We start from the raw sequence: 16,470 nt of genomic DNA, 5'->3' as shown, positions 1-16,470 counted from the left end.
CCCCCAACATGTTTACCAAGTCTTGGTTAACTCCCAGGATCCCATTAAAACACCCAGCTCAACCATGTCCATCCTCTACCCTCACTTCTCTTTGTAATTTTGACATGATTTTATTACAGGACCATCAGGTTTCTATGCCTGCTGCACAGTAGCTGACCAATATTCTGAGACAGCAGTGTTTGCAGCAGAGAGTTTAATGATCACAGGGTGGCTAAATGAGAAGCTAGGAGGAGATCCTCAAATTCATCTCCCCAAGTAGTACTGAGCGTTTCCAGTGGATCCTGGATAGCAAGGGGCTGGAAAGTTGGTGTAGAGGTAAGAGGGATGAAGTCATCAGGATGTCAAAACTGCATTCTTTGGTGAGTTGCTGCCTTGCAGAGCCCTTCAGATCAGCTGGCATCAGTAGTTTCACTGACATGCAGAACCTGAAAGAATATCTCAAATGAGAAAGTTAATGTTTTACAAGGCTTAAATTGTTGTCTGCCGGGTAGTTAAGGGGAACTGTAAGCTAAGGTCTACTTGATTTGGGGACAGTAAGCTGCCAGCAACCATGAGGAAGAAGGTCAGAGAGCAACCCTGACCTCATGGTGAATGCTGAATGTGCTGCAAGCTTGGTTTATTTTTGTTTCTCCCCCTCCCTTCTTCACTGATTAAATTTATAAAGTTTACAGGTATCATTTCAATTTCTTCCAAAGAAGCCTTAACCTAAGCACTGAGACCACTCAAGCCCTCAGTGGCACCTCTCTTCCACCAGCACGAGGGAATAAACTGCTACCTTAGGTGATATAAAACCCACAAGACCATACATGGAGATCTTTATTCTTATTTTGTAGGGACGACTCCTCTGTGTTTATAAAGCTGTTTTAACTAGAAAGCATTTTTATAATTTTGATGTGGCCAAAGATCTCCCCACAACACTACTTTCAGGTTTTATTTTTCTGTCTAATGTCCGGAACAGAGCAACCCCTTCCCTGCCTCACACTCAGGACATGAAGGCGACATATCAGTAAAATTCCATCAGTGTTTGTGGGTTTCATGAATGAATGCATTTTTTTTTTTTTGACAAAATCTCCCTCTGTCACCCAGTCAGGAGGGCAATGGTGTAATCTCGGCTCACTGCAAACTCAGCCTCCAGGGTTCAAGGGATTCTCCCACCTCAGCCGCATGAGTAGCTGGACTACAGGCAGCCACCATCGTGCCTGGCTAACTTTTCTATTTTTGTAGAGACAGGGTTTCACCATGAGGGCCAGGCTGGTCTTGAACTCCTGACCTCAGGTGATCCACCTACCTTGCCCTCCCAAAGTGCTGGGATTACAGGTGTGAGCCACCTCACCTGGCCTTGAGTGAATGAATTCTTGACTTCCACTCTATCCCTAACGCTGTCAATTTCTTAATTCATGAAATGATTATGCGTATGTGATATGAATGGATATCTGGTTCAATCCATTAGTCTTCGGACAGCCAAAAACCCAATCAGGATTAATTGAGTGGAGCTTCAGAAATGCAATCAGATATCGCTTTTTGATTGGAAGCTAGCAGCGGATATGGGGAGGGGCGTGGGTGGGAGTTGTGATTAGAAAGGTCAATAAAAGCTTCTAAAGACCCACAGGACAGACTCAAAGTCTTCAAGCCTGGAGTTCCTGCTTGGCTCTTCCTGAGGTCTGAGCACCTTCTAAACTACATCCAGATCTGGTAAGTCACTAATTTCTGGAAGGACACTCCCATGTGACCTACAGTCAGCCGGTCTAGAACGGTGACAGTGCAGCCTACGATGGCAGAGAACTATATCATGTCTTTTTTTCTTTTTTTCATATGAACACTTTGAAGCTTTGATTTTTTTTCTAAATGCAATTTTGTCTTTGTTTCAAAAATGTTGATTGTGCTTTTCTTTACATCATTTCAGAATTCTTGTTGGGAGCCATTTTGTGAAGAGACGAGGACTGAGCTGTTTTGGCCGCATTTCTGGCCTCGAGCTGCAGTCAGCTTCTCCACGTAGAACCCGGCAGTAGGAGACTTAGAATCGAATCTCTTCTCCCTCCCGCCTCCTGTTTTTGGCTTTTTGAGAAACCTTATCATCCAACACAATGGCCAGCAATGTTACCAACAAGACGGATCCTCACTCCATGAACTCCCGTGTGTTCATTGGGAATCTCAACACTCTTGTTGTCAAGAAATCGGATGTGGAGGCGATCTTTTCCAAGTATGGCAAAATTGCGGGCTGCTCTGTTCATAAGGGCTTTGCCTTCGTTCAATATGATAAGGAGGAAAATGCCCGGGCTGCTGTAGCAGGAGAGGATGGCAGAATGATTGCTAGTCAGGTTGTAGATATTAACCTGGCTGCAGAGCCAAAGGTGAATCGAGGAAGCGCAGGTGTGAAACGATCAGCAGCGGAGATGTACGGCTCCTCTTTTGACTTGGACTATGGCTTTCAACGGCATTATTATGATGGGACGTACAGTTTCCCAGCACGTGTACCTCCTCCTCCTCCCATTGCTCTGGCTGTAGTGCCCTCGAAACGTCAGCGCGTATCAGGAAACACCTCACGAAGGGGCAAAAGTGGCTTCAATTCTAAGAGTGGAAAGCGGGGATCTTCCAAGTCTGGAAAGCTGAAAGGAGATGACCTTCAGGCAATTAAGCAGGAGTTGACCCAGATAAAACAGAAAGTGGATTCTCTCCTGGATAACCTGGAAAAAATTGAAAAGGAACAGAGCAAACAAGAGGTAGAGGTGAAAAATGCTAAGTCAGAAGAGGAGCAGAGCAGTAGCTCCATGAAGAAAGATGAGACTCACGTAAAGATGGAGTCTGAGGGGGGTGCAGAAGACTCTGCTGAGGAGGGGAACCCACTGGATGATGATGATAATGAAGATCGGGGGACAACCAGCTGGATTTGATCAAGAATAATGAAAAAGAGGCTGAGGAAGGAGAGGATAACAGAGACAGCACCAACGGCCAGGATGACTCTTAAGCACATAGTGGGGTTGAGAAATCTTATCCCATTGTTTCTTTACCTAGGCGCTTGTCTAACAACAAATTTTTCACCAGATCCTCTCCCTTAGTATCTTCAGCACATGCTTACTGTTCTCCCCATCCTTGTCCTTCCCACATTCATTAATTCGTATTGCCCTGCGCCTAGTCCCATTTTCACTTCCCTTGATGCTCCTAGAAGTTTTCCTAAGTCTTACCCTGTAATTTTTGCTTTTAATTTTGACACCTCTTTATGACTTAACAGTAAAAAGGATGTATGGTTTTTATCAACTGTCTCCAAAATAATTTCTTTTTATGCAGGGAATACAGTTCTTTTCTTTCATACATAAGTTCAGTAGTTGCTTCCCTAACTGCAAAGGCAATCTCATTGAGTTGAGCAGCTCCTGAAAGCAGCTTGGAGTTAGAAGTATGTGTGTTACACCCCATATTAGTGTGCTGTGTGGGGCAGTTCAACAAAAATCTAACAATGTATTTTTGTGAATGAGAGTTGGCATGTCAAATGCATCCTCAGAAAAATAATTAGTGTTATACTCTTAAAATGTGTTTTCTAAAGTTGATACTGTGGGTTATTTTTGTGAACAGCTTGATGTTTGGGACCTTTTTCCTCAAAATAAACAAGTCCTTATTAAACCAGCAATTTAAAGAAAAACAATTCTTGGTGGGAGCAGTGACTCATGCCTGTAACTACAACACTTTGGGAGGCCAAGGCGGGAGGATCATTTGAGCCCAGGGGTTCGAGACCAACCTGGGCAACATGGCAAAACCCTATCTCTACAAAACATTTGTTTTGAGGGGCGGGATGGAGTCTCACTCTGTTACCCAGGCTGGAATGGAGTGGCACAATCTCAGCTCACTCCAACCTCTGCCTCCCAGGCTCAAGCGATTCTCATGCCTCAGCCTCCTGAGTAGCTGGGATTATAGCCACCCACCCCCATGAGCAGCTCATTTTTATATTTTTGATAGAGACGGCGGTTCACCATGTTGGCCAGGCTGGTCTCAAACTCCTAACCTCAAGTGATCCACCTGCTTTGGCCTCCCAAAGGGCTGGGATTACACCAGTGAGCCACCAATGCCCTGCCTCTTTTTTAAAAAATTAGATGGGCATGGTTGAAGGGGAGCAGCCTCTCCATACCTGTGGGTATATCGCATCAGGTGGGACGACAGACTGTGAAAAGAAATAAGACACAGAGACAAAGTATGGAGAAAGAACAGGGGGCCCAGGGGACCGGCGCTCAGCATAAAACGTGAGCAAAGGAATCTGTGTCACAAATAAGTTCAAGGGAAGGTACTCTGCCTGGATGTGCATGTAGGCCAGATGTATGCTTCTCTCCACCCAAACATCTCAGTGGAGTAAAGAATAACAGAGCAGCATTGCTGCCAACATGTCTCACCTCCCAACACAGGACAGTTTGTCTCCTATCTCAGAATAGAACAAATCTACAATTGGGTTTTATACCGAGACATTCCATTCACAGGGACAGGCAGGAGACAGAGGCCTTCCTCTTATCTCAACTGCAAGAGGCCTTCCTCTTTTACTAGTACTCCTCAGCACAGACCCTTCATGGGAGTTGGGCTGGAGGATGGTCAGGTCTCTCCCATCCCACAAGGCCATATCTCAGGCTATCACATGGGGAGAAACCTTGGACAATACCTGGCTTTCCAGGGCAGAGGTCCCTGTGGCTTTCCACAGTGCATTGTGCCCCTGGTTTATCGAGAATGGGGAATGGCGATGATTTTACCAAGCATATTGCCTGTATACATATTGTTAACAAGGCACGTCCTGCACTGCCCTAGATCCCTTAAACCTTGACTCCATACAACACGTGTTTTTGTGAGCTCAAGGTTGGGGCAAAGTTACAGATTAATAGCATCTCAGGGCAAAGCAAATCTTCAGGGTACAGGTCAAAACGGAGTTTCTTATGTCTTCCTTTTCTACATAGACACAGTAACAGTCGGATCTCTCTTTCTTTTCCCTACACATGGTGGCATGCATCTGTAGTCCCAGCTACTTGGGTGGCTGAGGTGGGATGATCCCTTGAACCCAGAAGATTGATGCTGCAGTGAGCCATGCTCACACCAGTGCTGTACTCCAGCCTGGGCAGCAGAGTCAGACTGTCGAAAAAAAAAAAATCTTAATCAAACAGTTAAAAAAGTGCAATTAATTGTAATCAGTAGGCAGATCCCAAATTCCCCAAAAAAGGAGAGAAAGAGAGTTTAGAAGGCTCTACATGCTAGCATCCCATTCAGACTGTTTAATCCTACCATTGTGGTTTTGTAAGAAAAACAGTCTTAAAGATTTCCAATAATTCTCACTATGGCCATAAATTATCCTGGGTGTCATTTTCCCATCAACTTAAAAAGGCACGTGAGAGGCTGGGCACGGTGGCTCACACCTGTAATTCCAGCACTTTGGGAAGTCGAGGCAGGTGGAACACCTGAGATCAGGAGTTTGAGACCAGCATGGCCAACATGGAGAAACTCCATTTCTACTAAAAATACAAAAAAATAGCCGGGCATGGTGGTAGGCACCTGTAATCTCAGGTACTTGGGAGGCTGAGGCAGGAGAAACAGTTGAGCCTGAGAGGTGGAGGTTGCATTGAGCCAAGATAGCACCTTTGCACTCCAGCCTGGCCACAGAGCAAGACTCCATCTCCAAAAAATACTACTAATAATTATAACAGCATGTCCATTCACTCTCCAAAGTGTCCGGGACTGGACAATTAATTGTGAGGCCCTCTTCTCTAGCACCCTACGCTATAGCATATATGTGGATTAAAATAAATACACATAAAAATGCAAGTATATATGTTATATACTTTCCATATACTTATATTATATAAGGTCACATGCAAATTCAAGGCTAGGTCAAAGACTAGAGTGGCTATATATGGAAAGGGGAGTGGAAGTGAATAATGGTAATAAAAGGAAACAGATAGATCTAGATATAGATATGAATAGGTAGACATACACATATATAGCTGCAAGAAAGGGGGTTGTCATGGACCAATGATGACAGTGAGCCGTGTAAAAAGGCTAAAATTCTTGTGATTGTGTTTCCATTTTCAGGATGAGTTGTAGCTTACCTTTTTAGAAAGGCTGATGATGCAGTCATAGCAAATAAGTGATTATAAAATGTGTTTCCTTTCTGGGGCAATTCTGGAGAAATCTCTAATGGTATGAGAATTCAGTTTACTGGGCAGGTTATCACACAGATAAAATTTTACAGATCCAATGACACTAGCATTAACTTCATTATCCTTGGTATTCTATAAAGGTTGAGTGAACAAATGGTATCTTTAAACTAAAATTAGCTAAACTGACAAAGAAAACTGGATTATTATTATTTATTTTTGAGACAGAGTCTCTGTTGCCCAGGCTGGAGTACAGTGGTGCCACAGTGGCTCACTGCAACCTCTGCCTCCCGGGTTCAAGGGGTTCCCCTGCCTCAGCCACCTAAGTAGCTGGGATTACAGGCACACACCACCACACCCAGCTAATTTTTGAATTTTTTGCAGAAGCGGGGTTTCACCATGTTGGCCAGGTTGGTCTCGAACCCCTGACATCGGGATCTGCCTGCCTTGGTCTCCTAAAGTGCTGGGATTATAGGTGTGAGCCACCACACCTGGCCGAATTTTTTTTTTCTTTTCTCAAAGATGGTGTCATAGTATTGGGTTCTATGCACTTAGGAGAGTGAGCCCATCATTCAGTAACAATATGAATCAATACTGCAAGACCTTGATGCAGAATTTCAAAGACTATTTCCAGTAGGTGAAGGCTTTCAGTGATGCTTAGATCTTCCTGCCCTAGCATTTGGAGATTGCATCCTTTGGAAATGACACCAAGGGAAATCTGCACATGAGCAGCAATGGATGGGACCGTACCAGATGACTGAAACTTAAAGATATCTGAGGAAAAGCCTTCCCTAGAAGCAGACATCATCACACGGTAGACAGCTTTTCCAAGACAATGGAACAAGACTCCATTTGATCTTCTTCCATTGACTGAGACTTGGTTTTGTTCTGTATTAACACAAAATTCTCAAACCTGTATTTTATATTGTTAGGCACTTTCATCACTCAAACCAAACACTTTCTAAGGTCTCCTGTTCAAAATGTAGCCACTCTCACTAACCAAAGCAATTGCTGGCTATGGAGTCATTTACATGAAAGGGAAGGATCACAAATAATAGTAGAACCTGCTCTCATACACAGTTGGGTAGCAATTGAGGATGAAAACTTCATGATAAGGTTTGTTATCCTTCCTTTGGAAGGTTGGTTAATATTGATAATTAAATGACTTGGTACTGAGAAGAAGCTATAGGTGCAAATGGGTGGCCTGTGACTATTATTGATTTCATTACTGGTAATTTATCTCTATGCCTAGAAATCATTAGTGTAACTGGGTCTAACCTAGATAGTGTTCCAGACTCCCACTAGAATCAAACTCTTTGGTTTGACATGCATTATGTAGTTGGGAATGCTATAGATATCGACATAGACATAGAGTCAGAACATGACCATGTTACCCTCTGCCATATAATCAGAGAACTTACTGAAACTAGGCATTGGTTCATTGGAAACTCTAGAGGCAAATAGAATGCATCTATAGCTCCACTGTATGAAATGATAGTTTTATTTATTGGATGCATCAATACTCAGGACATATTTGGAGAGGAAACTATTCTTTCTTCAATGGAGATGGCATGCAAGGATTACTTTGTAAAACACACAGAAATATTTTTTCTTCCCAACCCAATTCCAACCATTACCGTGCAACCTGTTGTCAATAGACATTAAGGCAGTTGAGGCAGAAATAATTAAATAAAGCTTCATTGGAAGCTAAATGTCAGGATCGACCTGGAAGACACACACTGACAAAATGAGTGTTTTCCAAAGTCTGTTACAAGTTGGAATGCTTTTATAAGAAAGGTTGAAAGAAGGGAATGGGACTCCTCCTATCAGCTGTTTTTTTTTTTTAATTTTCTTTTGTTTTATCCTGGCAAGGCTCTAATAGAGTTGAGCTTTTTTGTTTTTGTTTTTTCCATTGGAAGGGACAATACAGAGGTTACAATCATTGACTTTAGATGACAACATGACAGGCAAAAATATTTTCCTTGCAAGACAACCAGCAAAACTTCACGATCAGAATCAAATCAGTGTCCTTCTCACTGTCACTGGGTGAAGCCTTCATCAGTACTTGAAGAGTCTCAGGCACTCGTGAAGTCAAGATCAGATTCTTTACTCAGGGACAGGATGTAAGCCAATCATAAGACCTTCTACAGATGATTAATTGGGAAGTCTACCTAATGTGACCTGCAGGTTTTCACTGGCAATATGCAGGTGCAGATATGACAAAGAATAATCCTGACCTTCATATCACCCCTAGCTGTTGAGGATTGGGATTCTTTTGTCCCTTTCTCTCCATAAAACTAGGTTACTCATCTTGTGTGGCAACAAAATATATGGTCTACTTAACAGAGAAAGAGACTCCACAGGAAAAAAAAAAGGGTTTTTATTATGAAATGAGCAAAGCCATGGGAATAGATGTGAGATTATTCGGGGAGGTAAAGGAAGACAAAGGTTTTGAAAGGAAAAATGAGGAGAATTACATAAATTTTTTTGAAAGACTCATCCTTGGTCACAAGTATGAAAACCAAGGGAGCCTCAGTGCAATGTTGGAAAGATTCCTCCTCCACCCTCTCAATAACCCCCAACACATTTACCAAGTCTTCGTTCATTCCCAGGATTCCATTAAAACACCCAGCTCAACACTGACCAGCCTCCACCTTCGCTTCCCTTTGTAATTTTGACATAAATTTGTTACAGGGCCATCAGGTTGCTATGCCTGCTGCACAGTAGCTCACCAATATTCTGAGACAGCAGGGTTTGCAGCAGAAAGTTTAATGATCACAAGGTGGCTGAATGAGAGGCTGGGAGGAGATCCTCAAATTCATCTCCCCAAGGAGTACTGAGGGTTTCCAGTGGATCCTGGATAACAAGGGGCTGGAAAGTTGGTGTAGTTTGATGGCAATAAGAGGTATGAAGTTATCACGATATCAGAACAGCATTCTTTGGTGAGTTGATGCCTTGCAGGGCCCTTCAGATCAGCTCGCATCAGTAATTTCACTGACATGCAGAACCTGAAAGAATATCTCAAATGAAAAAGTTAATGTTTCACAATGCTTAAATTGTTGTCTGCAGCGTAGTTAAGGGGAATTGTAGTCTAAGTTCTACACGATTTTGGGACAGTAGGCTGCCAGCAACCATGAGGAAGCAGGTCAGAGGGCAAGCTGACCTCCTGGTGAATGCTGAATGCGCTGCAAGCTTGGTTTGTTTTTGTTCCTCCCCCTCTCTTTCTCACTGATCAAATTTATAAAGTTTAGAGATATGGTTTCAATTTCTTCCAGACAAGCCTTAACCTAAGCCCTGAGACCACTCAAGCTCTCAGTGGCACCTCTCTTCCACCAGCATGAGCAAATAAATTGCTACCTTAGGTGATATAAAACCCACAAGACCATTCGATACATGGAGATTTTTTTCTGATTTTGTAGGGACGACTCCTCTGTTTTTATAAAGCTGTTTTAACTATAAAACAATTTTATAGTTTTAATGTGGCCAAAGATCTCCCAACACTACTTTCAGGTTTTTTTTTTTTGTCTAATATCCGGAACCGATCAAACACTTCCCTGCCTCAAACTCAGGACTATATAGGTCATATATCAGTAAAATTCCATCAGTGTTTGTGGAGTTCATGAATGAATGAATTCTTTTTTTTTTTTTTGACAAAGTTTACCTCTGTCACCCAGAACGGTGTGCAATGGTGCAATCTTGGCTCACTGCAACCATTGCCTCCTGGATTCAAGCGATTCTCCCACCTCAGCCTCCTGAGTAGCTGGATTACAGGCACCTGCCATCATGCCAGGCTAATTTTTGTGTTTTTGTAGAGATGGGGTTTCACCATGTTGGCCTTGCAGGTCTTGATCGCCTGACCTCAGGTGATCCAGCCAACTTGGACTCTCAAAGTGCAGGGATTACAGGTGTGAGCCACCTCACCCGGCCTTTAATGAGTGAATTCTTGATTTCCACCCTATTCCTAACACTGTCAATTTCTTGATTCATGAACTTAATATGGATAGCTGATATGAATGGATATCTGATTCAATCCAGTAATCTGGGGACAGCCAAAAACCCAATCAAGATTAACTGGGTGGAGCTTCAGAAATGCAATCAGATAGCACTTTTTGATTGGAAGCAAGCACTGGATACATGGAGGGGTGTGAGTGGGAGTTGTGATTAGAAAGATCAATAAAAGTTCCTGAAGACCCACAGGAGAGACCCAAAGTCTACAAGTCTGGAGTTCCTGCTAGGTTCTTCCTGAGGTCTAAGCACCCTGCAAACTCAGTCCAGATCTGGTAAGTCACTCATTTCTGGAAGGACACTCCCATCTGACCTATAGTCAGCTGGTCTGGGATGAGGACAGTGCAGCCTATGATGTCACCGAGCTATATCTGTCTTTTATATATATATATGAACAATTTGAAGATTTGAATTTTTTCCTCTATATGCAGTTTTGTCTTTATTTCAAAAAATTGGATTGTGCTTTGGTTTATGTCATTTCAAAATTCTTGATGGGAGCAATGACTCATGTCCATAACCTCAACACCTTGGGAGGCCAAAGCGGGAGGATCATTTGAGCCCAGGGATTTGAGACCAACCTGGGCAACATGGCAAAAATGCATCTCTACAAAACATTCTTTTTTTGAAGCGGGGATGGAGTCTCACCCTGTTGCCAAGGCTGGAGTGCAGTGGCAAGAGCTCAACTCACTGCAACCTCTTCCTCCCAGGCTCAAGCAATTTTCAAGCCTCAGCTTCCTGAGTAGCTGGTATTACATCCCTCCGCCACCATGCCTGCTTAATTTTTGTATTTTTAGTAGTGGTGGGGTTTCACCATGCTGGCCAGGTTGCTCTCAAACTCCTGACATCAAGTGATCCTCCTGCCTCAGCCCCCCAAAGTGCTGGAACGACAGCCGTGAGCCAATGGTGGTCAGCCTCTACAAAATATATATATCTTTTAATTTGCCAGGCAGGGTAGCATGCATCTGTATTCCCAGCTATTTGGTTTGCTGACATGGGAGAATCACTTGAGCCCAGAAGATTGAGGCTGCAGTGAGCCATGCTCACACCACTGCTGTACTCCAGCCTGGGCAACAGAGTAAGACTCTGCTAAAAACAAAAACAAAAACAAACAAACAAAAAACCTTAACCAAAGAGAATCTTTGACCTTAATTTTAAACCAATCACATCCTTACTGTAATTCTTCCTCCTGAATGGAGACATGGGTGTGGGGGTGCATGCCTGTAATCCCAGCTACGTGGAAGGCTGAAGCATGAGGATTGCTTGAATCTCAGAGGCGGAAGTTACAGTGAGCTGAGATGGAGTCGCTGCACTCCAGCCTGGGCGACAAAGTGAGACTCAGCTACACCCACACCAAAAAAAATTAGATTATACCACCCAGGTAATCATTGGATACATGAAGATTTCTATTGTGTTTTCTTGGGGACTGTCAACTCCAGGTCTTTGAAAACTGTTTTAACTCTGAAATATTTTGATAAATTTGATATGGCCAAGGATCCCTCAACAAAGATACTTTCAAGTTTTCTTTCTTTCTGTCTAACATCAGGAAGAGATTCAACACTTCCCTATCTCACACTCAGGACTATGAAGGACACATATTAGTAAACCTCCATGTTTGTGGAGGGAATCAGTGAATGACTCCTGGACTTTCACCCTATCCCTAAATCTTTCACTTTCATGGATGAATATCTAATTCAATCAGTTAATCTGGAAGAAAGCCAAAAATCCAATCAGGATTAACTGGGTAGAGTTTAAGAAGTCAAATCAAATGTAGTTCTCTCTCTCTCTCTTTTCTTTTTTTTTTTTTCTTTTGAATCTAGCCTATTTCACAGGCTGGAGTGCAGCGGTGTATTGTCAGCTCACTGCAACCTCTGCCTCCTGGGTTCAAGTGATCCTCCTGCCTCAGCCTCCCTAGTAGCTTGGACTATAGGCACAGACCACTGCACCAGGCTAATTTTTCTAATTTTGGTAGAGGTAGGGCTTTACCATGTTGGCCAGGCTGGTCTCAAACTCCTGACCTCAGATACTCCACCTGCCTCTGCCTCCCAGAGTGCTGGGATTACAGGTGTGAGTCACTGCACACAGCCAAAGTGGTTCATTTTGAATATGTGTGAGAGGTGTGTATTGGAAACATCTGTGTCTTGCCAATGATGCATAACACTGTCACATAGCTTTCAAAGCTTCTCGCTGAAATTTTCAATAATAAGACCAGGCAGAGGCTCATGCCTGCAATCCCAGCACTTTGGGAGGCCAAAGTGGGTGGATTGTTCGAGTCTAGGAGTTCAAGACCAGTGTGGACAACATAGTGAAACCCACTGTCTTTACAAAAAGTCAAAAAGTAAAAGATTAGCTGGGTATGAGATCTGAGCTTCGGAGATCCTCGGTAACATTTGCCAGTGCTATGAGTTTAGTGGATCAGTGGCTAATAATTCATGGACTAGGAGGGATCTTGCCTGCTCTTTAGAAGTTGGGACACATTCTTCATGGTACCAGAAGGGTAGAACTATGTCTCTGTGGCCACTTATTGCAGAAAGGAACTGGAGTAAACTGAGGGCTCTTTCACACACGCTAGAGAAATGACTTGGGCCCTGGGATAATTGGGGGTTGCAGGGGATTAGCCTGAGGAACTTGCCTTTTTGCTGGATTGTGCTGTAGAGTTTTTCCTTGCAGATTTGTCAGAATGAGCCTCCAGACCCCATCCAGACTCCTGGAGCTGGCAGGGCAGAGCCTGCTGAGGAACCAGTTCTTGACTATCTTCATCCTGGACTAGCTGCCCAGGGAGGTCTCCCCTCTGATGTTCATGGAGGTCTTCAGCATGAGACGTTGTGAGGCCCTGAAGCTGATGGTGCAAGCCTGGCCCTCCCTTCACCTCCCTCTGGGATCCCTGATGAAGACAACTCATCTGGAGACCTTGCAAGCTGTGCTGAAGGGACTTGATACACTAGTATCCCAGAAGGTTTGCCCCAGTTGAGGTGACTCAGGTGGCCTGGTGGGAAGGGTCCAGGCATCCAGGGAAGGGACAGCTGGCTCAGGAGGAGTGGTTGGGTTGGGGAGCTAGGGTGGCTCAGAGGCTTCTGATGGTGCCCATGAGAGGCCTTGGCCATTGCCCAGATCCTCCGGAAAAGGACTGCTCACCATACAGAGTCCACTGAGGAAACAGGAACCTGCTTCCTCCCAGTGGAAGGTAAAGGTACTAGAAGTGGGTACCACACAGAATCCAAGGGGGAACAGGATGGAGAAAAGACAGAAGGAGGAGCACTGGGACAGGAGCAGCTGACTCATGTACTGGATGTGGAGTGAAAGTTCAGGTCAACGGTCGGTCCTTGCCTACACTCTGAGTTTTTCCCCTATGTTACTCACAGGAGGTGGAAACTTGAAGTGCTGGATTTGAGGGATGTTGATGAGAATTTCTGGACCATATGGTCTGGAGTCAGGGTCCTCTCCTGCTCCCCAGAGGCCATGAGTAAGAGGCAGACAGTGGAGGACTGTGCAAGGATGGGAGAGTGCCAGCCCTTGAAGGTGTTCATAGACCTCTGCCTAGAGGAAAGTACACAGGATGAATGCCTGAGCTACCTCTGAAGGTGGATCCACTACAGAAGAGGTCTAGTGCACCTGTGTTGTAAAAAGGTGCAGAATTACTCAATGCCCACTTCAACTTTCAGAAATCTATTGGAAAGGATATACCCAGACAGTATCCAGGAGTTGGAAGTCTGGAAAAAGTGCTCTCTGAATAAAACAGGAAAGTTTGCCCCTTACCTGAGCCAGATGAGCAATCTTCGCAAACTTTTTAGCCTTCGGTTATGAGCGTGAGTTATACGTGAGCGGCCAATGGCAGTTCATTCCTGACTTGGATTGTCCATTCCTCTGCCTGTACTACCCCCAGATGAATTATATAAGAAAGGTCAGTAATATCAAAGAGCACCTGGAGCACCTGCTCAGGTAGGAAACGATGGTGGGCTTTCTCTGCAGACCATAACACATAGTTTTGTTCTTTTTCACAGTAAACGTTAGTGGGCATCTACTGTGTGCCATCCACTGGGGATGTCACAGGGAATGGGATGCTAGAATGTCAACTCATTAAGCTGTTCAGTGCTCTATATCCTGAAGTTGGTATCACAAGACCACTCAAATAATGGCAGAGGGATGGCCTGGGGTAGATGCTACAGAGAGAGATGTGTAGGGAGCTAGTTAGTTGGGGATTCAGATCTAGTGAAGGTGCATTTGTGAATTCCTCCTTAGGAAGTGTGTATAAAGTTAATATGATGAAAACGTATTCTTCATAAAGAGGAGGGTATGAAAGAAGGGAAAGTGCAGTCTGGTGCGATGTCTCATGCCTGTAATCCCAGGACTTTGGAAGGCTGAGGCAGGCAGATCACGAGGTCAGGACTTTCAGACCACCCTGGCCAACACAGTGAATCCCTATCTCTATTAAAAATACAAAATTTAGCTGAGCATGGTGACAGGCACCTGTAATCCCAGCTACTTGGGAGGCTGAGGCAAGGGAAGTGAAGGCTGCAGTGAGCTGAGATTGTGCCACTGCACTCCAGCCTAAGTTACAGTGTGAGACCCTGTGTCAAAAAGAAAAGAAAAGAAAAGGAAAGAAAAGAAAAAGAAGAAGGGAAAGTGCATGAAACCTGTGCATTTCACAGTAGAAGCTCTGTCCTCAGCAGCTTAATAAACACCAATGATCCTGTCTGTAATTCCCTGTCTGTGAAAGGTTGTTTTGAACTCCAGGAAAGGTAATTGATACTGGAAGTGCATGCTTCTGGGATGGAGGGTGAGGGAGTAGGTGTGAGAGTGGTACCAATCACACAAGCAAGGCTGAAAGGACGGAGCCTAAAATAGAGCTGCCCCTGAAAGATCTGAGTCTTCATCAGGCAGCACCTTGCACGCAGACCATCATCTGATGATGGGAACAAACTTGTGTTTGGGTGAAACAGGCTTCCCCGTTGCAGTTACTATAACACCTGTGTGGTAGTAAGGTGCAGAATTACTCAATGCCCACTTCAAGTTTACCATTGAGATTATTTCCCACTCCCTCCTCTAACTGGCACCATTGCCCATAACTAACTTCTTGCTCTCCCCAGGTACCTCAAGAACCCCTTTGGGGCCTTTACATTCTGTCATGCTTACCTAACTGATCGGGACATGGAGTGTCTGTCTCACTACCCAAGCCTCAGTCAGCCAAAGGAGCTGCATCTGATTCATATCCTAATGTGGACCACCCATCTTGAGCCCCTTGGAGTTCTGCTGGAGAAAGTTGCTGCTACTCTCAAGACCCTCATCTTAGAGAACTGTGGGATCCAGGACCCCCAACTCAGGGTCCCCCTGCCTGCCCTGAGCCACTGTTCCCAGCTCACCACCTTCTACTTTCATGGAAATGAGACCTCCACGAATGCTCTGAAAGACCTGCTGCGTCACACAGGCAGGCTGAGCAAGTCAGGCCTGGACATGTATCCTGCCCCTCTGGAGTGTCTTGACAACAGGGGTCATGCCAATCACGAGATCCTCGCCCCAATTCGGGCTGAGCTCATGCGTACACTCAGGGAAGTCAGGCAGAACAAGAGGATCTTCTTTGGTTCCACCCCCTGCCCTTCTTGTGGCTCATGGCCATCTGAGAAACTGGAGTTCCATCTTTGCTCCTAGGGAAGGCCTGGTTAGTGGGATGGATAAGCTTTCTTCCGGACACTTGGGAACTACAATCTTGTACATGGGTGCATTTTTTTATTTTAATTTAATTTAATTTTTTATATTTTTATTTTATTTTGTTTTTGAGACAGAGTCTCACTCTGTCCCTCAGGATGAAGTGTAGTGGCACAATCTCAGCTCATGGCAAGCTTTACCTCCTGGGTTCAAGTCATTCTCCTGCCTCAGCCTCCCAAGTAACTGGTGTTATGGGTGTGGGCCCCAAGCCCAGCTAATTTTTGTATTTTCAGTAGAGACAGAGTTTCACGATGTTGGCGGAGGCTGGCCTCTAACTCCTGACCTCAAGTGATCTGACCGCCTTGGCCTTCCACAGTGCCAGGTTTACAAGTGTGTGCGGCCGGGCCCCGTCAGCCGTTTCTTAAAGGAAGCACACAGCTGTGTGTTTCAGGCACCTGCTCACTGTGAGTGGAAAAACAAAGGTGACTCAGCCGGGGGCAGGATGGGGTAAAAATGCTGACTTGGAATCAATGAGCCCTTCAGGGACCTGTGTTCTAGACTCAGAAATGGAGCCTGAAGTTCTAGAGTGATGCAAGAGTTACCACCACAAGGATGGTTATTTAAAAATGTCAAAAATAAATGGAACCTGAATGGAAACTTTCTGGTGTCTTCCTTGATTGATCAACCTGTTTTAGACATTTATGTATCA

At 44.5% G+C, this 16,470-nt stretch overlaps 2 protein-coding genes across 2 annotated transcripts; both read left to right on the top strand.

Moving 5' to 3' along the window:
* The first annotated feature begins 2,084 nt into the window (after positions 1–2,084).
* LOC134758529 (heterogeneous nuclear ribonucleoprotein C-like 1) lies at positions 2,085–2,891 on the top strand. Its single transcript, XM_063706423.1, has one exon. The coding sequence runs from the start codon at positions 2,085–2,087 to the stop codon at positions 2,889–2,891; it is 807 nt and encodes a 268-aa protein (XP_063562493.1).
* A 9,907-nt stretch (positions 2,892–12,798) lies between these two features.
* On the top strand, positions 12,799–15,764 carry LOC101146902 (PRAME family member 10). The gene is given in 4 exon segments (XM_019038052.4): positions 12,799–13,074; positions 13,458–13,900; positions 13,902–14,057; positions 15,206–15,764. Coding segments are annotated over 4 exon segments (1,434 nt in total).
* Positions 15,765–16,470: the final 706 nt, after the last annotated feature.

Source organism: Gorilla gorilla, chromosome 1, assembly GCF_029281585.2.
Source record: "Gorilla gorilla gorilla isolate KB3781 chromosome 1, NHGRI_mGorGor1-v2.1_pri, whole genome shotgun sequence".
Lineage (NCBI taxonomy): Eukaryota > Metazoa > Chordata > Mammalia > Primates > Hominidae > Gorilla > Gorilla gorilla.
This window is presented reverse-complemented; position numbering and strand designations above follow the sequence as displayed.